This window comes from Falco peregrinus, chromosome 1 (genome assembly GCF_023634155.1).
Source record: "Falco peregrinus isolate bFalPer1 chromosome 1, bFalPer1.pri, whole genome shotgun sequence".
In the NCBI taxonomy this organism is placed as follows: domain Eukaryota; kingdom Metazoa; phylum Chordata; class Aves; order Falconiformes; family Falconidae; genus Falco; species Falco peregrinus.
Window position 1 is genome coordinate 59,765,184 of NC_073721.1, and position 24,276 is coordinate 59,789,459.

The window sequence follows — 24,276 nt, forward strand, 5'->3', positions numbered from 1 at the left end:
CAAGTACAAAAGCATGCAATTGTTTTCATTGATACAGTAATTGTTCACAATGAGTTATAAAACAGAATTAAGAAATCATTACTAGAAGAAGGAACATTTACTTATCCACACAGTAAATGCAAAACTCTCTCTATAAAATCTACATCATATCTTTTAAAAAAAATACGTTCAATGTTATTAGAGGATGGCATAGAGACCAACGCCTTTTATTTAGAGGCAGCATAGCTGCAGAAGTGCCAGCTTTGCCACATTGCCTGCTGGACTGAAGAGGTGTATCAAGGAGAGCACGTGCCAAGTGAATATTTGACCTTGCAGTCAAAACCCAAAGATAATGGAACTGCTCGGTGCTAGGTAGAACTGTGGGGTTTTTTTTAATCTGATTGTTTACTTTTTTTTTTTAGCAGAAAACTCAGGAGTAAAGAAGGCATTACGAGTCTTTAAGGACTCCAGAAAATCATCAAAAATCAGGGAAAGATTGACATATATGTGTGGTTGATGCCATGCTCAAAAAATGTTATCATGTTCTCTCCTGTGCTGTTCTGACTCATCTGTTTCACCATAATCTAAGTCTTAAAATTTCATCTGTTCTACAGAAGGATTTCTACTGAATAACACCGCATACCTGTATGAAAGATCATCTCTCATTTCAGGACGACTGTCACTCTGGTTGCAGAAAAGTGCTCAGTGTGAGCATGATAGCCTTTCTTGCTCATGATAAATTCTTTTGAAGGACCCATCTCTACTCCCAGTGGGGAACAAGGCTTTTGTTACACTAAGTTTCCCCTCCTCAGGGCACAGACACTTTTTCCATAACTACCTTCTTCTTGACAGTAACAATACAATCTAGTTATTAACAAGAGTATCTTGACAGCAGCTTTATACCACTAAATGATGTTCAAACATCTCACCTTTCACTTTATCTATTGTATTTTTGGGGGGTTTTTTTGAGAGTGAAACTGAAATGAAACACTGAGCTGCCTAATAAAACGTGCTATGCTAATCCCTAGATTTGTCTAATGTGGAAATTTACTGGACAAATGAAGTACTGTAGTGTCCTTCTTTGTTTTGCTCTCCAAATCAAAAGGGGACTGCAAATGCAAGACGGAAGAAGAGGCACAGAGCAGGGAGACAGGTCTAAGTATACCTCACCTCTTTTGCGTGTCCCGGGATGCATTGTGCTGTTCAGGTACGTGACTGCACTCTTCTTGCGCTGCAGGGCAGAATATAACAATTTTTGTTGGCTAACATTTTTTGGCAACAACTACATGCGATAGCTGAGGAACAGCATGGTAGTACAAAGTGAGATTCCTGCCTGTTCTGTTTGCTGAAGCACCGCTTCAGAAAGGTGAGCTTTTTTACACTACTTCTGACACCTGGACTGCTTCAGGCTGATACGCAAGCTGACCTAATGGTAAGAGTAACACACGTGGCCACTTAACGTCAGAGTTACGCAGGAGAAGGCAGAAAAAGATGTAAGTATTTGAAGAACATCCCAATGTCTTTACTATTTAAAAATCTGAGGGTCTTACCACCACAATGGCCTTTTGAATTATAAATGATAGCTTGCCTGTCTAGTTAGGACTGCGATAGCTTAGGAGGTAGCAAAAAGGCAGAAAGACACACAAGCTCAGAATGAAAATACCAGCTTCCCCCAGCAAAAAATAAATACCTCAGGCTCAAAAACGGCTCCACTGTACACTGGATTTGCTGTTGTTCTTCTTTTCCTCTCTTGTCGCTTACTTTGGATTTCTTGTAAAACAAAGCATTCAGGTTAGAAAACAACGGGTCTCAGTATATAAAGTCCTCAGAATTCAGTTTGCATGTGAGGAGAGCTGTGACGATTTCTACAGAACAGCGATCATGCTTGAACATAGGCAACTTTGTTATACTTCTAATTTCTGAAGGTTTGAAACCTAAGAGCTGACAGGGAACATATACAGTGCTCAACTAATTAATGAAATGATTGCCATCTTCTCACACCCCCCACCTGAGACGTTTTAAACTCATGGTCAGTGTAATTGGGATCTAAAATGAAAAGCCTCTGGTAAGCCTGTTGATACTTAAAAATAAATACAGTACAGAAATACGCAAGCCATTGAAACCTTAGGCTGTATTTCACTGTATACGATTAAGGAGTTTAAATTACAAACCCAATTGTAATCTATTAACTCATTCACTACAGATTACAGTCCCATGAAATAAATGAAAAATCTCTAGATGTGGGTTACAGTAACATTATCCATGGTGTAACTTGGCAGATACAGGGGCTGTCCAGAAAACAATGGGATTATCACAAATTTCCTTCCTAACATCAGAGCATACACCTTCTTCCCAACCACTGATCTCTGCTTGCATAAGCAACTGCTTTGTTTCAGTGTAGTAAGAGGAATAAAGAAGTATGCACAACAAACTAAGTTAGACCAAGAGTACAGACATCCCAAATGTACTTCTGTGCAAGAAAATACTGCATTTAATCCAGAAATACTTTGGACCTGCACTTCCAATTCAGAACGGCCATGAAAGAGGAGTTCAGGAACCAAGTTAAGACATTTTTCCTACCTTCCAGATGGTCGTGAGTAACTAGTCCCAGAGACACCATGAAGGCAAGTTTCTGTGAAGGGGGAGAAAAAAAAGATAATGACAAATCAAACCGATAGGATGGGCTATGTCACTTAGGCCCTCTGAAGTCAGTTGACAGGTAAGTAAGTAACAAAAATATTATTAGTAGTACTTTGCTTCTGTAAATCACTTTTCATTCATACCTTCAAACTGCTTTACAGGGGATAGACAGTAGTCCCATTTTCTAGATGGGAACCTAGGCTGAGATACAGGGAAATGCCAGTTGCTCGTGATCACAGAGTTGGCAGAGCTGGGAACAAGAAAGCAGTTTCTTTACTTCCAGTCCAGCACTGAACCAACTAAGTGATTGACTTTTAGAAAGTACCAACACAGTTTAATTGCCAGCAAAATATTGCTAGTTAAAGATCATTCTCCATATATTGTGAACTACAAGGAGCAATTCTGGCTTACATGTGCCTCTCGATAAATGCTATGGCTTCTTAAAGGATCCCAATTTTAATGCAGTAAGTGCACAGACATGTAAAAATCAATTTATTCTCTACAACTTACTCTCTATCAACTTATTCTCTTATTCTCTTCTGCTTATTCTCTAGCCTTATCAACTACTGCTGTCCAACAGGAATGTATAGAATGTTCAAGTTAAGGAGACTTGAAGGAACAGAGGAGGGGAAAATGTTTTCTAAAGTGCTGAGTGTTTCCTTTTCTTCTTAAAAGAAAGCTCGGTGTGTTCTGATACCTGTGGATTTTCTTCTCGTTTTGGCTTCGGTGCAGCAGGTGGAGTAACTGTACAACTTTCTGTTTGCTTCTCTTCTGCTTCCACATGTGGTTTAATAGTCTGAAAAGAAACAGTGTTTCTCCCATTCAGTGATAAGAATGACTTTTTTCTTTACTTTGACTAGTAAGGCAAAACAAATACTTTTGCAGGTTCAGGAGAACAAGAGTTTAAAGCTGGCAGCGTACTAGCAAAGACTTAATTGAGGAATCTATGTGAAAGGAATATTAAATAAAGTGTTCTCCTTTAACAAAGGATCAAACAGCCTTACCACTGCATTAACCCATGCAGCCACGCAAGCAACAGAAGTAATCTTAAGAGTTAACTCCATTACAGAAATCACTATACAGTATGGGAAAACAGACACTTTAAGAACATCTCATGGAAGACTTCCAGGTAGAAACCATTCCCCATGGCACATGCATTTTGTACTTCTCACTCCTCAGTCTTTATATGTCATAGAATTACGAATGGCTCAGACTCTGTCTCTCTGACTCCTACAATCACAGATGTTTCTGAAGCTTATTTCTTTTCCTAAGTCATAATCTTCTGCGATGATATCACAAACCCTGCATGACCCAACCCATCTTTGGCCATGGCGTAGCTGTTGAGGCTACAAACCGAGTGAAGTAAGCTACACAGGGACAAACTTTTCTCCTTTACGGTATGGAGAAAATACAGAGAAAAATTCATGTTAAAACACCACCATTCTTCTGAGTGTTTTTCAACAGCTGAATTGCCAGTAATTATTCAAAGCACAAACGAATATTGCTGGCATCAAAAGGAATAGGCATCAAAAGTATGGTATTGTAGAAGTAAAACTTCAAATCACACGAAAAGGAAACGCATTGCTGAGTAACTCGTGGAACAGCCCTGAGGTACGCAAGAACCTCCTCATGAGAATTCATAAGCAGAACTGAGCATGAGCATAACTTTCATGCACATGATTTTCAGTCTCCATAGGTGACTTCAAAAGCAGAAGGCAACTTCAAGGCACGTTAGTCTATGAAAGAATTAAGTGAAAGATATACTACTATTATTTATAGAAGCTACATAAATATTATACGTTCTAGATTGTGTACTATATAACATACTATGTTATACTGTGACTAATATAAAATATACAAAAGAGTAAAAAGCCGAACAGAGATTGCTTTACTTGAACTGAATGGCAAAGGCTCTCAGTTGCAATCCACGCTGACTAAAGGAATGTTTTATGATACAGAAGTCTTTTCTGGAGAGAGACTTTAAAACTAAACATCTAGAATTCTCTGTTTCCGAGGGCTTCCTTTCCACTCAATCAATCCAACTTAGTCACGGGGAGCTATCAGTCCTCGGAAGCTGAGTGAGACTATTCTGCCTCCAATCAGAAGACTGCAAGATCAAGGAAGAAATGGCTACATTGATCGTATTAAATAACCCTATGTTTTCACATAATTTTCACCTTTCATGTAGGCACCCTTTGAAAAACAGAAACACAGAAAATATTTTTCCAATGTTTCTTACAAGCCTGATATGAACATGGATTTCAGTTTGTACTTGGTCTCCAAGATCCTGGAATACAGTCCTGCAATGTGGCGTGCTCATAACCCACTCAAGTTAAGACATTAGGGGGAGCATAAAAACACCGATGGTGAGAAACAGATTCCAACGGCCCATATTAAAGAAAATGGTAACTTCTACCCCAAGAGTTGCAAGTTGTTCCATGATTTGTACTGTTGCTGGAACATGAGTATCTCCAGTACCCACTGAAAATTTCTCCATGGTTGTCATCCTCTCCAAATGGGCACAGCAAAGCAACAAACCCAGTCTGTTGCATTAGTAGCCACTTTCTTACCCGTACCTGTTTTTCAATGTTTGGTTTGCTGATCTGTACAGTCTGAGGTCCAGCGAGCCTGGTACCTGGCGCTGCTATCACGATGCTGGTGAGCTGTGCCATGGGGAAGGTTTTGGCTATGGTTGCTGTCTGCCCGTTAACTACACGAACTGGATGTATGGAGTTCTGAGAGTTGGGTAAAGAGGTGGGCGTGAACTTTGTCGTCAACATCACAGGCCTCTGGATAAGCTGAGGAGCTGCAAGCATTGGAGGAGGTGCTGGGGCAATAGGAATGTTATTTTGGGCAACTGGTTTAGGTCGAACCTACAAAAAAAAACCAAAAAAAAAGAAAAGAGAGAGATTTGTGTATGACTATTTCAGATGCACTTTCTTACTTTCAGTTCAGCCTGTATAATCTGCAGAAGGTTGCTTGATTTTTTAATAGAATGTAATTTTTTAGCATAGTGTCCTAAGTATGCTATGAGATGGAAAAGCCACATTTTCAAACCTACTTGCATACAACCCAACCACAACATCTGCATATGCAGTCACTGACCCTGAAATGGTATTTGAATGCACAGACACTTACATTGCAGGTTTATTGCCAAGTGCCTTATCTGTATCTAAATCAACATATCAGTTTTGCATGCCAAAAAATTCATGTAATATTTACAGGCACAGCTGAGGCTCTCATGTTAAAAGTGTGTCTCAGGGCTTTATAGTGAGCTTCCAAGAAATCATGAGTAGTTGATTGTGCCCTGGAAGAAATAATTAAATTTTTCAGCAAATACCTGCTACCTTTGTCAACTCTATATATTATTTAGACACCTGAACAACCAATCTTGCTAAGTAAAAAAAACTGTTAAGATTATACATTAATCCCTCATTGAAAGTGCTGAAGGCTACAGGTAAATGCAGTCATTACTCTTTTCTTCTTTCACAAGAAGAAGAGCCACGAGAATCTTCCAATAGTCCACCGCCAATGCTTGCTTGTTTCCTGCCCATTGTTAAGTTTTTACTTATCACATCATTACAAAGTATAAAAGTAGAATACATTACTCTGAAAATAGTCTTTTTCCTTATTTGATTCCTATTGTCCTATCCACCTTTAATATTTCCATAATGCATTTTATCATGGAAAACTAGGTCACATTCCAACAGATCACACCATCTCCAAATCTTAATCAGATATCAGCCTACACTTTCCTTTTTTCTTTTGTAAAAGATTTAGACTTTTATTCACAGCACCACGTATTTCTTACAAATGAAATAGTTCCTCCAAGATGTCTTTTCAAATGAAGAAGCAATCTGTGCCTTTCCCAAACCATGGGAAAAAAAGTAAACCACAAGTTTTAGTGTCAGCTGCAAACAGAGGTCACCCTCTGTTGCAATGCAGAAATACTGGGGAACAATCTAGAGACATGTTGTTTTTCCTTTTTTGCTCATGACCAGCGAACACTAATTAAGGCAATTTAAGGCCTTGGGCGATACTTTGATTTTGCTGACACCTGTTCAGTGGGTTCATTTCACTTGATGTAAATACGATCACATATGATCATCATATGCCAATTTTGTAATCACAGACTCATGCAGGTTGGGAGGCAGCTCAGGAGGCCTGTAACGCAACCTCTGGCCCAGAGCAGAGCCACCACTAAACACAGACCAGGTTGCTCAGGGGTTTGTCTAGACAGGTCTTGTAAAACTCCAAGGATGGAGCTTCCACAAAATCTCTGGGAAGCCTCTCCCACTCCTAACTGTCCTCAAAGAAAGAACTGCTTCCTTATATGCAGTCTAAACCTTCCCTCTTCCGATTTGTGATCATGTCTGTAACTCTCCAGCCAAGCACCTCTGTCTCCATCTTCTTGTTAACTTCCTTGTTGATATTGGAAATAAAGCTGCTGCTAGGCTGTCCCCAAAACCTCTTCTCCAAAACTGAGCAAGCCCACATCCCTCAGCCTCCCCTTGCAGGTCATATATTCCTGCCCTCTAGACATCTTAGTGGCCTTCCTCCCCTCGACTCATTCAAATTTATCAACCAGGGGGTCCAAAACTGCACACTGTATATCAGTTCCCAGTTTGTGATGGCTGAGGAAAGGTGGATAATCTCTTCCCTTAATCTCCTGGCTGTGGTCCTGTCGGTACAGCCCAATACGCTGCCAGGGCACACCGCTGCTTTACCTACTGTCAACCAAGACCTTTGAAGCAGCGCTGCTCCCCAGCCAGTCCCCAGCCTGTGCCAACGCAGGGGTTAGTCCGTCCACTCCAGGTGCGGTACTTTGCCTTTTTCTGTGCTGAAGCTCAAGAGGTTCCTGCTGGCCCATTCCTCTGTCCTGCCTAGGGCCCCTGGAACGTCAGCGCTGCCCTCCAGTACTGGCTGCACCCTCAGATCTGGCATCATCCGTAAACACGTTAAGGATGAATTGCCTCCTCCACCAGGTCACCAATAAACACTGACAAAAATTATGCTCACGGAAAGTATCTCCTATCTATGCTATAATTAAGTTCCTTCTTCTATTGCTTGCTCTCTGTACACTCACCTGTGGAAGAAAATTTGGACGAGGAGTAAGTCTGGGAGGAGGGATGAACTGCGGCACTTTTATGGGCTGAGGCGTAGCCTGAACCTGCTGTAAGAAGGTAAGAGAATTCAGTAAGAGGAAAATAGCTTCAAAGTTGTTCAACAGAATCAACATCCCCAATGTATTTTCAGACCTGATGTCCCCGGTTTTCCACTTTGTAAATAATTTTTCACAGTAACAGGGTCCTCATTAGAAATACATTAAAGACAGCGCTAATGTTACTTGCCTGTTCCTACACACCTTGCTCCATATATTGAAGGCATCTTTCCTTTTAGGTCAACTGTACTAACTACTGTGCTCTGCAATCTAAACCCATTTCATTTGAAGATAACAAAAAATCCTATTTGTTTTAATAATTAAAAATCGGCTTTACGACAAACCGAAAAAAATAACCAAGACTTTGATGCCCACTATATGAACCACTGTCCTTTCATGCTGAATGGCACACAGGAGAACGAAAGCATCTCACACAAATATAAAAGATCTGGAAGTTACAACTCTTTTAGCAATATTAATGACACTGTGAGGGGCTCTTAACACACAACTTGAAAATTCCAAAAGTAGGCCGCTCATTTGAAACATTTAAGACCTCACTTGAAGGCATCCTAAGTACTCGCCTGTTTGAAAGCAGTCAGATGGAGCTGCCACACGATTAACCTCTGAATAGCACTACTAGCTACCCTAAGTTGAGTACCTGGTGACATTCCCTGAAATTAACATCCAGGTTAGCTTCCAGCCTTCTGTACTTCTGTCCACCCACAAAAGATTGCAATTTACTTCAAAAAGGTCCTATACCAATTAATTAATGCTTGGGAAAATAACTCTGAGATTTTTGATGAAATTTGCTACAGAAACATAAATCATGGACTATTATTAAAACAGAATCACCTCCCCAGACCGAATTAAGTTATTCAGCAAAGAAATGAAGCACAGATATAAAGGACAGATGAGAGTGGTGCAACGGATGGCACAGGAAAAGATAACAGTAGAAAAAAACTCTCCTCAAATAGTCTTCTCTATTCTGATTGCAAACATATGCCCCATTAGGAAGCAAAATTACTTCCATTTGTATTATTAAACTGCATTTTTTAATAAAGATAAATGTTTAGTGAAGCCTTAGCCTTTACTCCAGAAGCAAAATTTCCCTGTCATGATGCTATACAACTCCTGGTTCCCAGACCAAGAAGCCCATACAACCCAATTCTAAAACATTGCTGCTTTTATTTCTAGGTGGCTAACTATTCTGTGTGATATAACTAAAGCACTTTCCAAAATACATGCTTAAAGCAACAGGATCTGTATATATGTATGAAGAAGCAGTGAGTGAAGACATGGTAGTGGGCAGAGTTAAGTGATGTCTCTAACACCAGAGACTTCATCACGCAAAGGGCATGAGACTGACTCAAAAAAAAAATCTAAGATGAAGACCCAAACTGATCAAATGAAGAAAGTCTGACATCACCACTGCCAAAGAAAAGACTAAGAATTCTGCAAAACACAGCCACATAGATTAGGTAGGGGTGAAACCAGTGGTATTTCCCCAGGACTAACAACTACTGACAGGGGAAGCTTTACACAGAGGTGATGACAGCACTGATTTAATTCTGTTAAGCAAAACATTAGTAACAACCCATGTAGAGAGCAAATGATTTTCTTGGACTATGATTTTAACAATGTTTACTAGTGAAGACTCACGACATGTCCCTACTATTTTCCTTTCTGTGCAAACCCCAGTGTGATTATTTTTTTCCCCAACAGTCCTCTTGTAAACCAAACCCCCACACATCTGCAGGGCACACATATGAAACGCTTACCAAAGTTACTGTGTTTTTTGCCACTATTTGGACTGCCTCAGCTCCTGGCCCAGTGACCTTATTTGTTGTCTGGAGGTTGACTGGTGCATTCTGTGCATCAGTGCTGAGGACCGCTTTCTGATTGTTGTTGATAGCAGTAACCATAGCAATGGTAGGTCTCTGACCCACAACAGAGGCAGGCATGGTCGCAGTTGCTGCTTTCAAGACGAGAGGTAGTGTCTTAGTGGTGATCATAGAAGCTGTAGTTACAGTTTTCTAAAGGAAACAGAAAATACACTGTAAGAGACAGAGACACTTCATATCAGACAGGACGTGGGCTGGTTAGCTAGAAACAATAGACAGCAAGAGAAAGAAAAGGCAGCACCGAGTCTAACTACCTACTGTTCAGACAAGCACATCATCTTACGCCTCTGGAAACTGGATAGCTAGAAAGGATTCATGTTTGAGGCACCTGTTGGGTCTGCTTTAATCATCTGCAGCATTACAGACCGATTCAAAAGAAATTCCTGAGAAAACGACAATTAAGTGTAACTAGTGGCATATGTATTTTTGGACCTTTTAGTTTCACGGTACTTCCAAACACGTACTGTCAATATCAGACCTATAAGGTGGAGGTTTCTGAAACATACCAGCAAACTCGCTTCTCACCAACTAAAACTCAAATATTCAAATGAAAACTTTGTTTACAGAGATCCTCACAATCAGGAGAAGAGGGAAAAAAACCCCATTCATTAATTGGTTTCTTTAAGAACAGAAACATATTTTGATTTTGGCTATCCCAAAGTTTAGCTTTAGCCACACATACAGTTATTTAGCCTTTAACTTTCTTTCCTGAGAATATCAGTAGAGCTGCTCTGAAGGTATAAGAGCTGGCCGTTAGTCTCCCCAGCTGCAGGCAATTATATTTAACTTCTGTAGAATGGGCTGGGTTTGGAACATATATGTCATGTCATGATTGCTCTTCGCTTGTTTAAAGAGAGTTGGTTTCGACTCAATGCCAGCATTTACCTGAAATGCCTGAATACACTATGCCCACAAACTCCAAAGTTAAAACAACTATAATTTCACCATTTTGTTTTTAAAATGTACTGTCTTCTAAGATGTTAAGGGCAATGGACAACTGCGGATCTCTTTCAAAAAGCAACAAGGCAAGAGAGTGCCCATATAAAACCAGAACACAATGTACACAGAAAGCTCACAAGTGACACCCAACTGAATGCCAAGTGAGCTTATTTCTTTTTTCTTTGGTGTAAAAAAAGCTGTTGTACCAATGGCACCGCACCTTCAGAACAGTCAGTGGCATGATCAAATGCTCTTAGCATGAAATAACCACCACTCCCTCCTGATGTCAGCACTAGGCTCTACAACAGGAAAAAATGGAGAACTAGGGATCAGGCAGTCTTTTTTCATGTTCTGAACATGCCTGATTTAGACTGCTTGCTTTTAATTGCACAAGACCTTTCTCTTCCTTCTAATAAAGTATTTCCAGCTGGATTCTTCAGTATTTTCACCAATATCATCTCCTTAAACAAAAACGGTTTACCTTCACACCTCTAATTTCGTAACGCCTAAACTACATCCCCTAACTGTAAATTATGCACAAGTGTGAAAAAAATTCAAACACTGTACAATGCCAAATCAAAGGATAATTCATGCTTCAATTTTATAATTTATACAAGATCCAGACGTTATTAACTTCTCCTTGTTGCAACATGAACAATTCCCTTAACTTTTCATCCGTGATACAAGACCTTCTTATCGACCTCTGCTGCACCTTCTCCAGGGCAAGAGGCTCCGTTCCCCTAATGCAGTAACATTATTCAAGCTTTTCCAATGAGATGTAACATGGTATCATTTTCACAAGCATTACATTCATCCATAAACATTTTAAAGAAAAGTGTAATCAATCATGTAATACAAGACTGTGACTCTTTCAAGGGGTTCTATTAGGTCTGTAAATACTAAAGATGTCAGCAGATCACAAAGCTTGAAGATCCCTGTTACTGTGCTGAGCATTAATTACCTTGCTTATTCTAAAAAGTTTTCAATGCATGAATTCATACTGAAGTGGCATTCATAGTAAGTCTGCATTATTTCACATAATAACACTGCAATAATATGACCTTTTAGCAGGCTTGGTGCTCTATGAAGATTTAAAAAGCCCTTCTTACTGGACTATATTAAGTATATTAAAATGTCACTATTAAGGCAGCATATATACGCTGATTCCTAAATTGAATTACTCTGAAAATAACCACTGAAAGCACTGACTTTACTGACACAGCCTTGAAAGATGTATTATTTACAAAAGCAGGCACCAAAACACCTTCTAGAGAGACAAAAGATTTGACTTCTCTTTGCTGAAAGAGATTGAGGGGCAACAGGACAGAGGCACAATCTTAGATGCAAGATGTGTACAGAAGAAAGGGAGGTTACTTCAGAATTATACCAACATAAATAAAAATATGAAAGTGTTAAGGATAAAAGCTGGCTTATTTATTCAGATGAGAGGATGACCTGCCTTTGAGTTTGTAATTACTGTCCAAGTACAACTGTATCAGTGATAGTCAGAAGGGTGTAGCAGTTTTTTGACTGTTTCACTAGAGGGCTCTTTAACTTTGAACAAAACCTCAATTTTTACAACCCAGGAGATGACCTGGAAGTTAATGCATAAATGCCAAGTGTGGGATACGGAGAAACACGTGAAACTGCTTTTGCAGTCATATTCCCTGGCTGGAAAACAAAGACTGGTGATACAGCAGAGAGTGATCCATTGTTTGCCTAGAAATATTCTAGGACACAGTAATATTTACTACTTCGTTCTGTTTAAACTTTGATATTGATGTTGCTACTCACAAACATCTTTTGCTTAGTTAAGTTTGCTCCATTTCTTCAGTTTTCTCAAGAATACAACTACCTAAGCCTCACAAACACATTTCCAGAGCACATCCAAAACAGTTTGCTGCGTTCATGAGAGAGCTAACATTTCTCCCCTCCTCTGCTTCCAGGAAAAGGGAAGACAAGAATCACAAGCGGTCAGAGCTGTGGCTGTGATTCACTGCAACGTGCAGAAAGTAAACTTCACAGGTGACTCCTGACATCTGCCTACCCAGGCAAACAGGAGCAGCTGAGACTGCATCAACAGGAAAAAAGACCTCACATACATTTCTTTTTACAAAACACCTCCCTGCGCTTTCTAGCTGTTTTATTAGCACACTTTGGGGATTCTAAATATTTGAACAGGAGAAACTTGGAATTCCCCTGTCAGCAGAAGCAGGCCACTTTCTCTGGTGAGTGCTGGGATTATATCTCTAATCCTATACCGTACCGAAATTCAGTGTACCCTCCCAATGAAGACACTACTTTCTAAAACTCAAACATTGCCATTAACACAGCAAACTCAGGTAAGTATTATACGATACGAGTTACATTGGATTTAAAAGAACCAAGCAGGAAGAAGAGGGAACCGTTCTCTTACATTTTGTTCACTGAAACAGTGGGCATTGTTAGTCTTTTAAAAATGAAGTATTTAAATCACACACCTCATGTGTAAAGTCTTTACTATTTCTTGAGACCTACCGGGTATGGACAGACGATCTTTCTTGCACCTACGGAAGATAGGTTCATTTGCTGAACTTCCATTTATTTTTAAGAAAGGTGATACTGCCACCCTTCTTCTCTGCGAGGTTATGATTCAACTTTTAAACACTACCTGATTTTTTCTACTCAGATAGGAGGTTATTGCCAAAAAAACCCACAAGACCCATATCTGCATCTGCATAGAAGGAGAAACTCATATTGGTATACTCATGTGCATAAGTGAAAGTTTGCAATTTTCTCTCTGAGCTTTTTTTAATATTTTATTTGTCCTGTGAACTTTACCTTTAGCAAGGAAAATAATTACTGTAGAGGCTTTTACCTGTGATCCAATCACATTTGGAGAGGGTGCAGTAGACTGCTGCTGCTGTTGATGGTGATGTTGCTGTAGCTGTTGTAGTGGTTGCGGCTGTGGTGTCTGTAGTTTGTTTTCTGACTGTGCCAATGGCTGTATTTGAAACTTACTGTCTGGCTGTTCCTGCTTCACTATCAAATTCTTTCGAAGCTGTTCCACCACTCTTTTCTACCAGATAAACAAAAACAAAACCAGAAATGATGACAGTTATTTAGCTGCACGTATTAGAGAAGACAGTGACACCTAAAGTTACATTTATTTAATGTAAATAAAGAACTGCTCAAAATCTTAGTGGGATTTCTCCTTTTGGAATTTTAAGTATCGGTGTTATTTAATAGGCACAGCGTCAAAAAAGGCCACAGAGGAGTAGAGCTGCCCAACAGCGTGACCTCACTGTCCTCACAGAAACCCACCCACCAAAATTCAGCCTATTCACAAACTGTGGCAAGACCTCATTAAGCTGCATTCATGTGAGATGCGTTAGCATTCAGATTCCAAGGTTCCTGACTCCTTCAGACACGCACCGCTCCTGACCAGGGACGAAAAAGGACTGCAGGCTGAAGCCTCAGGGCTGACTTCAGGGCAACGGGGATGCCATTTCGTACCAGGCATCGAAACTGAGTGGAGAGATGGCGAGTTTGAGTGCAAAGTGGGGAATGGGAAGGGCATGGATGTGTGTGCTCATTCCATTCAGTTATTATTGTCACCTGAAAGAAAACTAGACAGGGCTGCCTACATGGGAAGGGAACGGCACAGATTTATTTCTCCCAGCTTAAAGGCTTCCTATTGCATTATCGCTTCCACGAAAGTCTAATTATTTAAGAAGGAAATTTCTTCTGGTAGCCATTGTGGATATTCAGACGGTAACGCAACAGATTTAAGAGCAGACCAGGCGACCTGCGGGATAAGATGCCATGTCTCCACACGGGTGATAAGGGCTCACAATTTATGTTCACATTATACTTTGATGTGGACAGGGGTGAAAACACCACGAGACTTTTTTTGCCTTTTGTGGGCATGATAGAAAACAGACATTTTTTCCTACACTCGAGCCACCCCCAAATTAGGAGAGATTAAAAAGATTTAGATAGATACTTAAGTGCCCTTGATCAAGAGCCTATGCGTACTCCGGAACAGTTGTGCAACAAGGTTGGCTTCAGAAGAGGACAATGAAGTCACCAGATGTGGTAGGGGCTCAACTGAGAAAGCTCTAGTGAGGAAACCTCTGCCAGAGGCAGGTGCTGACAGCAGGCTATCCCGAGCAGGTCCACTTACACAGAAAGGAAAAGAAAAAAACTTTCTGACAATATCAAATGTTTCAGTTTTTGTTTTGAAGCACTAGTATTAAGACACAGCACAAAACAGAGAGAGGGAGCTAAAAAAAAAACCAACCAAAACCAATCCAGTTATTTATAACCAACTGAAACAATTTTTTCCCTCAAATTTCTTTCATGCAGGGTTATGAAATTCTGAGCTGATATGATACCTGTTCTCTGCATAGTTCTTGTGGGCATACTGTAGGCTTTTGATTCCAAGTATCTTGCTTATGATGAGTTAAAACTGCGTGGTGCCTCACATGCTGAACATGTACCTCTAGCCCAGAAGAAGATAACAAAAGGTGCAGAGTCCCAAACGGGCAGATTTGAGAACTGGAACTTTAAAAAACCAAATAAAACACACAAGCAACAACCCGCCCCCCCCCCCCACCCCTGCTTCATAAGGCTGAAATGTGTGAGCTCATGACTGACCTTTTTAGAAAAGACTGAATTCAGTGACTCAGAGGTGTACAGAAGGAGGACTGCCCGGCTTCTGCAAAACCTACAGCCCTGGCTGGGGATGCACGCTCAGCTCTGATGACAAGAGAAACAAAGACCCAGCCTCACCAAAAATTCAGGGAGCTGGTAACGGACAGCAGCGTGAAGGAGCCACATTATGCTGCACCCAGAAAAGTGCTAAAAGCTGTGAAAGCCTAAAAGCTGTAAATTGTCTGTTCCCTTCTACAACAAGGAGAAAACAATAGGAGCATAGAAGGCATTTTTCTAATTCAGATATTTTACAGAGTTTTAAATGGCCTGTGTCTATCAGCTCATTCATATATGTAATAACTGAACAATCATTTAAAATTGCTTTCTGAAAAGATCAACCACGTTAACATGCAAACCAAAGTGCCATGTCAGCAAGCAGATACACGAGCTGAAAAAACATTTCCAGAGAGTAACCCGAGGGGGAGGTGAGGAGAACAGAGCAAAGCAGGAGAGGAAATAATGCAACATGCCTATGGAATACCTGCCAAAAAATGGACTGCACAGACACTGCACAGGAGGCTAAAGGATTACTGTACCCGCCGTGAACAGGAAGGGAGGTTTTGTCTTCCACAGCTGCCTGTATGGAATTCAGTGATAATCGTGCTCTTCTACTGATTCCCTAACGGGAGGAAATCAGCAGCAACGGGCCAAGAATTCGTTTCCATCTTGTTCTTTACAATGGGAGGAACATTAGCGAAAGGATTTAAAAAAAAAAAAAAAGAGAGAGAGAGAGAGTGTGCAAGAGGAGAGGGAGAGGCAGGCTGGAGGGCTCCTTGGCCATACTGCTCCGGCAGGGCGAGAGCCAGTGAGGACGGGAGCAGGGAGCAGGAGCGAGGTGAGTCACGGTGCTTCACACACTGCCTGTCCCACCCCCGGGCCCAAACATGGGGTGCGGAGCCGCTGAAAAGCAGGGCTGAAGCACAACTTTTATTAGTGCCTTGTGCAAAAACCGAAGCTCAGCACATTTGGCACAAGATGGATAACGTGAGTGGAAAAACGCCGTTGCTCTGGAAGTCTACGCTAGCCTGTTAGAGGCTGCTGAGAGCTGCCTGGCAGCAGCATATCCTGCCATCCATATCCATTATGCAGATATTAAATTGGAACAAACATCTAATGCTTTTAAGATTCAGAGAGTAAAACTGAAGTTTGCAGCGCATGCCAATTGCTTACGCAGTTTATTAATCTGCTTCTACCAACTGTCAGTAAAAATACCACACTGAAACTACAGAAATCATTCCACTCTCTGCAAGACTGCTGGGATCGTCTGTTTGTTGGTAGTTACCAAGTGGGAGACTCCGAACAACGTATTTCTAAGTTGCTTTGCTTAATTAGCACCAGCAGAGGAGACTGTGGGGGCTGCAGGGCCGGAGGCAGGCAGTGCAGCCCTGCACCCCGTTCCAGCGCTGCCCGGGGCCGTGCCCCCCTGCCCGGCTCAGCCCCCACTGCGGCGAGGCCGTGCGGCTCAGCCGGCTGGGACCGATGCTCTGTGGCCGCCCCGGCACGTGCCTGCCCGCTGCGATGCCAGCACAGCCTCGTGTCGCAGGGGGTTGAAGGGGAGGGCAGCGTGAGAGAAACTCTTGCCTACCGTCAGACTCGATACTTCATTACAAGTGTATCTGACATTTGTTTCTCATATTTGACTGTTCATAATGCATTTTGAAGGCAGCTTGTGCTGCAGGAAGTACGACGTGCATGACTGGAACATGCCACAGCTGGTATGAAGCCCCAGCTATGTGCCTCAGAGGCCGAGTGCCAGGGAGACGGAGGTTATCGAAAAGTATCACAGAAGTGTTCAGAAATATTCCTAATTCTTTAAATGTAATCATTGCCATTTTTCCTTCCGACTCTTATTTAAGACGACGTAATTTAATTTTCACTGACAACTTAAAAAATTTAAATTGGGATTGACTCAATCATAAACACATCATCACAAACAGAACAGAATAGTTTTCTGCATGTCAAAGCTCTAACTCGCCCCATATTGCCAAAATAGCTTCTTCTCCAGCAGCACTACAAACGGATGAAAAGCATTTGTCTTTCAAGTTTACTGAATTTTCCTCAAAGCCGAATGCCGATCCTTTCTTTACGTACAGAAGGTGGAAGAAACGAATGATCACATCCTTTCTTCCAAACTGCATTCTCCCCCAAAAGTACCTGCTAGCTCTCGGCAACAGCTACTGTCAGGCTACTTCAAAATCCATTTGCCGAACAGTGCCCCGTAAGCGTAGTACACGACCGCAGAGCTCCTGCTGCCTTGACATCTTTATCACCAGTCTCATCAAGAACCGTTCACACCACCGAGTTCACACAGCCCTAGACATCTCATATGACCCTTTCTTAAAGGTAATAATTGTAATCAATATCGTGACATTTAGTGATACCACCTTCTCATTCATGCCACAGGCCAGATCCTAACACGGCGTTAGAAGATTATTTTGGTTTGATTAAGCAGAAGATCTGCCTCTACATCCTATTGGCCATATGTCCATGTCAAAAGGTGTCTTCTCTGTGCTTATATAAAAAAACTATCATGAATATGTTGCTATAAGATAAGGAAGGTCCTTGGAGCAAACTGCAGGCTTAGTAAGGTTTAAGTATAACATTATTAGCTAACTGTGATTTTAATTTTAAGCAATCAAGCAATCAAAGTAGTTCTCAGAGTACAGTGATTTTTAAAATACTAGATCCCTTTTTATGTTTGGTGACACATTTTCTTCATCTGGGGAACACATGCAGAAAATCACACATACCTCAAGGACGGTCTGCTTTTAAACTTCAAAAATCTATAAAAATTAAAATTTAAAAATAGTCTAAAAATGAGACAAAAGTAAAGTACTAACCAGCCTCGCAATGCACAGTGTTTATATCACAAAACCAAAGCTGATGTGGTTTGAATTGCTTACCCGCTTACTAGTGACCCGCTTTCCTGCTCCACCGATTCTGGGAAGTCAGCTATATTATGGATGCCCTGCTACCTTTTCCCTCCTACAACCAAGAAATTTTCTCTAGGATATAAAAGTTGCCAACTGCTGCGAAGGAAATGGTAAGAGAAAATACGGATTTCAAATAAGCTCCAACTAGGGAGCAGGGAGGATGGAGGGAATTTCACTGCTCTGCAGTCTCCCGTTCCAGCCTCCCTCCCCTCTCCTTCCCAGCCCCAGTCCCTGTTGCTACCCAAAGACAAGTGAAATACCCCTGCTTTTCAACAGAACACAAAGACAGCAAAACTTCTGTGGCAGAAAGAAGCTAAAAGATTGTGGATCCCTGGCACAGTTAGTCTTGGACCTGCGAAGAGGGTGAATTTGGGGAGCGGAATTTAGGAGTGGAAAGAGTACCAGTGAGGAGAGTAAGTGTACGCTCATCTAGTGCTTTAACACAGTATCTCAAATTTAAAAAAGTGAAATCTTATTATAGAAATTGATGACGCAGAATCTACACCAGTGAGGAAAAAAAACCTGTTCTACAAAACAACTTGAATTCCATTGAAAGAACGATCAAAGGACTATAGAAACGTGTTCAGCTATTTCTGTCGTCATCCTAGATTTTTATGAAATTTTGCACTTCTGCCTGTGCCTCATTCATACCCAGATCTTTCCACCAATGAAAAAAATCTAAACAAACTAAATTAGAATTTTATTCCAAGGAAGAAGCATGGTACATTTTTCTACTTCTTAAATGTCATCAAAGCAGCATTAGAATCTTTCAGTCAGCAAAGCCTCTGGGGCAGGGTGCCTGTGTGCGGAATGGGAACACAGCAGTGGGACAGGGAACCACCTCCGCCTCTCACTTAATGCCTGACTGGGCATCATTAACGAAATGTGCACCATTTCCTTTTACAGTTCAAAAACTTTTTTTTTTTTTTTAAGCATTTGTTAAATACACAGGTATCTAAGCACACCAGCATACCCAGTCAACAGCTGCACTGCCAACACCTGGAGTGTAAAACAATTTTAAAAAAATCTTCATTCCATAAAAATTACTTTGACATTTTGTCAGATAAATACCGTTATGTACCATTGGCATGATGTGAGAAGTACTTTTGCCATTAAAAATGCTGGTAAACTTACTACACTTCATTATATTTTAGACTATTTACAATAATTACTATAGGTGTGATTCTGAAACAAATACACACAGTTCACACATGAACAAGTACTTCAGAAAAGAATGTGGGATTTTTCCTTTATGAGAAACACCGCTTGAAGTTGCTGGAAATCATTCAGAAGTGAATTATGTAAGTTCTGAAAATAATATTCATTCCTTCATTCTTAACGGGGGAGAATGCCTTTTTTTTTTCCTTAAATATAGCTAGAATTATAAATGAAAATGACCAAAAATAGCTGCTGTGCCATTCTGTTTTATGTGACTTCTTGATTGCTTTATTTTCAGTACCGTGTCTTTTACTGTTTGCAGCACCATCAGACCAATTAATTTTTGGAAGGGAATGTTGTACCGTGAAATGCCTTATGCATCACTGTCTTCTCGTAGAATTTTTAGTCTTGCACAATGTAGGGAACAGAGACTGAACTAGTAGGAGCCACACACATACGTTTTCCTGCAGCTTATGTATTAAAGAAATGTAGTATCTACCTTCTTAGCCCAGTACTTATGTTAATGGAAAGAAACTTGTAAGAACAGCTACAATAATTAAACAATGAAGCAATTAATGAATTGAGAATTAAGTGTGTGACAACAGAACGGGAAAAACAGTTAAGTGCAGTACTTTGAATGTAATTAAGGAGGAATGGAATGAAAGGAATGAAATTATATTTTTTTAAATTTGACAAGATTTGGAAAGATTTGATTTGGTTTATGTTTTTCTGCTTCCCAGAAACACTTCAGAGTGCAAATACAAACTGGTCAAAGGAGGTGGGGATCACCTCAACATGAAAAGGCTGAAGAAATGAAAAAATTAAACTGCTGACTACCACGGAAAAAGTGCTCTTTTTAATTTTATCTTGCCCATCTCCGTATTGTTTCACCTCCATTTGTCTATTTCGGGGGTTATCTCTTGGGGGGGGGCGGGGGAAGCCACCTAGATTGTGCAGAATGAAACAAGGGTTCTTTTGCACTTCAACATAAAGTATGTTTCTATGATCTCTGACTGAACCTAGTTTTCCAGAAGTGTATAAGGTGGTCTTGTAAAATCTGTCATGGACCGAAGCTTAGGATACAAAATCTTAGCACAGAAAATACTGTGGATTATTATTCCTGTGCAGGAGAATACACAGGGACAACCACCCCCATGAGAAAGCCATTCACATCTATACGTGGTAGCCAGTTCCCTCTGCCAGGGCAATCCTGCTGCTTCTCTTCCTCTACCTCTGATTCACCTCCTAATGTGGCATCCTTTAAACTGAATTTGTCTGAATTAAGCAAGCGCAGTAGAGCAATTCGAATCAGTACACTTATTTCACATTTTAGAAACAATCAGCCTAAATAGAAGTCTATTTTCTAATCTGGTAACACTTCATCTTTTTGAATAGCCCAAGTGGAAAGGATAGTCATCAAGTAATTTCACAGCGTACTACTGCACAGTAGCACAGTCCCTTGGCTAAAAATGAATCAGCTTCAGCAGAATTCTTGTGCATCCTACAGCTATTCTCACGACTGAATCACACCTCCTCTCCTCCTCATGAAAGGAGACACACACAGTTCACGCTCATGCACTTCACACATGATCAGAAGTATCAAGCAAGATGACTGGTTTTATTTCACCCAGAATGCAAACTTGTTCTTTTGTGAACAGAAAGTTCTGGAAGCTCTAACTGCATCGTACGACCACCTGTTGATTGCCCTGATGCTGTTAACAGCAGCTATCATTTCATTTCCACACTCGCATTACCAACACCACAAACTAACAGTGGCAGGAAGGCTTTTTCCCTACGTTGTCAACCAAACACTGTTTAGCACCAATTCAATTAAAAGCCATCACTAACAACATCACATCGCAATTCACTGTTGGCCTCCACTTCACAGGCAGAATGAGTTCTCGGAGCAAAACGTCATGGTTTCACCTCACTCAAATGAGAGATTTTCTCTCCTTCCTAGTCCCTCAAACAGTGTATCAAATACAGATGTTCTGTCCAGCTAAATATACCTGCTGTACTATTCTCTTTAGTTAACCGAGCGTGATCAAAACAACAAGAAATGCCTGCTTCACAGAGTAGACATCAAATTAAATCACTGCAGAAGACCCACATTGCTGGTCTTCAGTTGTATCAAGGTCTGTGCATCAAAAAACCCAAACCAACAGTTCCTCCGTGGCCTCCTGATTTAAATGGCACGGGGAGGGGATCTTTGCCCCTCTGCTTATTCATCCCAGCACTAAAAAGCGCCTCATAACTGAGGCCAAAACTACTCAACAACTGAAGATTCGGTGAACCTCCACCTCTCTTAAAAACGCCCAGGGTCAGGCACTTTGCCAAAAGAACGGAAAACTACCTTTTTTTCACAAGGGATGCAGACCTACCGGCGACAGTTCAAAGGAAACCCACAAACACAGTCAAGGACCCAACACACAGCGCCGTGTGATACGAGGCCCACTGAGCCTAGCTCGTCCCCCTTGCTGGGAGGGAACTTCTCACTGAGAACAGAGTTTTATACACAGGAAAGAAATCTGATGACGAGAGGGGGTTTAGTTTCTCTGAGAAATATAAAACGATGATTCTGTAGCTGCAAGTTGAAGGCAGACAAATTCAGCCTTGAAATAAGACGCAGGGATGGTTAAATGCTGAACAGCCTAACACGAGATGTAACGGCCTGACGCGGCTTGAACTCGCCAGGACGAGGTGATACAGCTCTCCAAAGGAAACACTTACCCCAAGTTTTGGAGGAGATTGTATCATACACGTGAGGGGGAGAGGGCTCTGGGAAGCCTCTGCTCATTCTCACCCCTCACCAGGGACAGTGCCCGCGCCAGTGCTGGTCCCAGCACACTTCTCCAGCACCGAAACTCTGCACAAAGACAGACTTTACTCTTCAGAATTTTAATATGTCCAGAGGCACGAATAACCAGATATACTCAAGGCTGTTTTTTCACCTTCCTCTGAAAGACAAAGTATTTGCCACAGCTAGAGAAAAGCAGCTAAACAAAGCAAATTTATCTTCTTCTTTTGATACCTTTTATTGTATGTCTTCTTTGCGTACTTAGATTCTTACTGATTTTAGACTTGGAATGGATAAAAAATATGTCCCCAGGTCAGACTTGCTGGGCTGTTGTTTTTTCCCTTCCACTGCAATGCAGGATGTGGACTGCCTGCTAGGATTAGCTGGGCAAATTTCCCCTAATCAACCTGCTGACATTGCAAGGGCCTTCAGAATCGCTGGCAGCCCAACCCACCACCTGTTTTCTGGAACAGAAAGATGTGGAAGACAAAAACTTAGTACACCAATAACCAAACGGTCCTAGTCTCCCTGAAGTCAGAAGACGTCACACTAGGGTACCAAGGTAGAATATAACAGTCTCCAACATGCAGGAAATTGAACCGTTTAATCTCTTTGTCCTTTTTGGATTTGACATGCGGTGTCTTCCTTCTACTTCCTACATGCAGTTTCACGACTACAGTTTATCAGTATTCTTGTGAAAGAAAAAAACCCCACCTGTGTGCTAGATGAAAGACAAAAAAACATTTTATGAACATGTTTAGACTTCAACAGATGTACATAGTACCTAAGTTAATTAACAGGATCAGACACTAGTATCTAATCTCAAACTATGTACGTAATTTCAAATTTTGGTTAGTTCCTGGAATGTGAACCCAGTAGCTGTCACTGCTCCCACCACAACTCTTCTTTATGAAAGCTTAATTCCTTGGTATCAAAATGCTTTCGGATGGTGCCATCACTTCATCCTGCAAGCTAACAGTTGCACGAGGCACAGACATGAAGAAGCCACGCAAGAAACACGGAGATCTTTCTGGCATTGATGGACACCTCACAGGAAAATGCATGTGAGACCTGTTATATCAATATGGACAATATCCGGCATGAAAAAAAAAACCAAAACTAAAAAAGACCACATAAGGGAATGTAAACATTCCTATCCGTAAGTTCGTACTACTTTTTCACAGTGTGCTTGCTTGTTTGACAGTTATACTGTCATAATTTTAGACTGTTAAACCTCTGCTCTAGGGTTTATAAAGATCAGAGCACTTGTCACTCTCAGTGCAGGTAGAGGGAGATAGAGTGGTTGAGCAGTTCATTCTTCTTTCTAATTACACTCCATTAACCTTCCACATGAGAGCTCCCCTGTGCTTTCATACCAGCAGCACCAACTGGCTGTGTTTGATAAGGCTCAGCAGAGTCTGCAAGACCAGCACGTGTAACTAACGGAACACTTCAGCACTGCAGACGTAGCAGAAGCTGGGCTGAAGCTCTGTTACGGAGCCACAGCCGTATTCAGCTAAATTACACAGCGCCGGACACCAGCCTCACCCTACCCACTCCCCTCACAACTCTGCTCCTTGAACTTCATAGATACATCATCTAGCATTTGAAAGCCAAATGCAGAACTAGGGCATTATTCACTGCAGGGAATGGAACAGTTACCATGCTTTCACCTCACTGCAGAGACCTGCCAAGAGAAATGCACTTAGAGCATTAAAGCGTGCAGGGCAATAGAAAAGAAGTTGCCGTTACATTATAATTAGATCACGTTAACATATGCGACCGGAGTACAGAGAAGGAAAATTACTTTCAAAATTCAAATCTTTTTTTAAATGCACTTTCAGTATCTGGGGTTGTTTGTTGTATGTTCCGAAGACCACACTGTTAACAAACAGCATTGTATTTATCTATAACCTTCTCAACAGTGACCACATAAATGATAGGCTTTTCTAAAAAGAGAGACTTCTTCGATTAATAATGTATTCTATGGGAGTTTTAAACTCAGTGCCAGGAAAGCTATTTTCCATGTGCACGAAGGTAGATTAGCATTTGTGTATACTGAGTAACAGTGTC

The 24,276-nt window shown here is 41.1% G+C and overlaps 1 protein-coding gene across 10 annotated transcripts in view; it reads right to left on the bottom strand.

The window, feature by feature from the left end:
- Positions 1–24,276, bottom strand: part of PHF21A (PHD finger protein 21A) — a 132,878-nt gene that overhangs the window by 14,082 nt on the left and 94,520 nt on the right. For 7 of the 10 annotated variants that reach the window (XM_055792553.1, XM_055792559.1, XM_055792524.1 and 4 more), the window contains 8 exons: positions 13,478–13,678; positions 9,559–9,813; positions 7,706–7,792; positions 5,196–5,492; positions 3,317–3,415; positions 2,560–2,611; positions 1,670–1,749; positions 1,150–1,210 (listed from right to left, as the gene is read on the bottom strand). In XM_055792553.1, coding sequence (XP_055648528.1) covers positions 1,150–1,210; positions 1,670–1,749; positions 2,560–2,611; positions 3,317–3,415; positions 5,196–5,492; positions 7,706–7,792; positions 9,559–9,813; positions 13,478–13,678 — 1,132 coding nt within the window. The remainder of the gene's footprint in view (positions 1–1,149; positions 1,211–1,669; positions 1,750–2,559; positions 2,612–3,316; positions 3,416–5,195; positions 5,493–7,705; positions 7,793–9,558; positions 9,814–13,477; positions 13,679–24,276) is intronic. The other 3 variants (XM_055792566.1, XM_055792569.1, XM_055792570.1) reach the window with 1 other exon arrangement.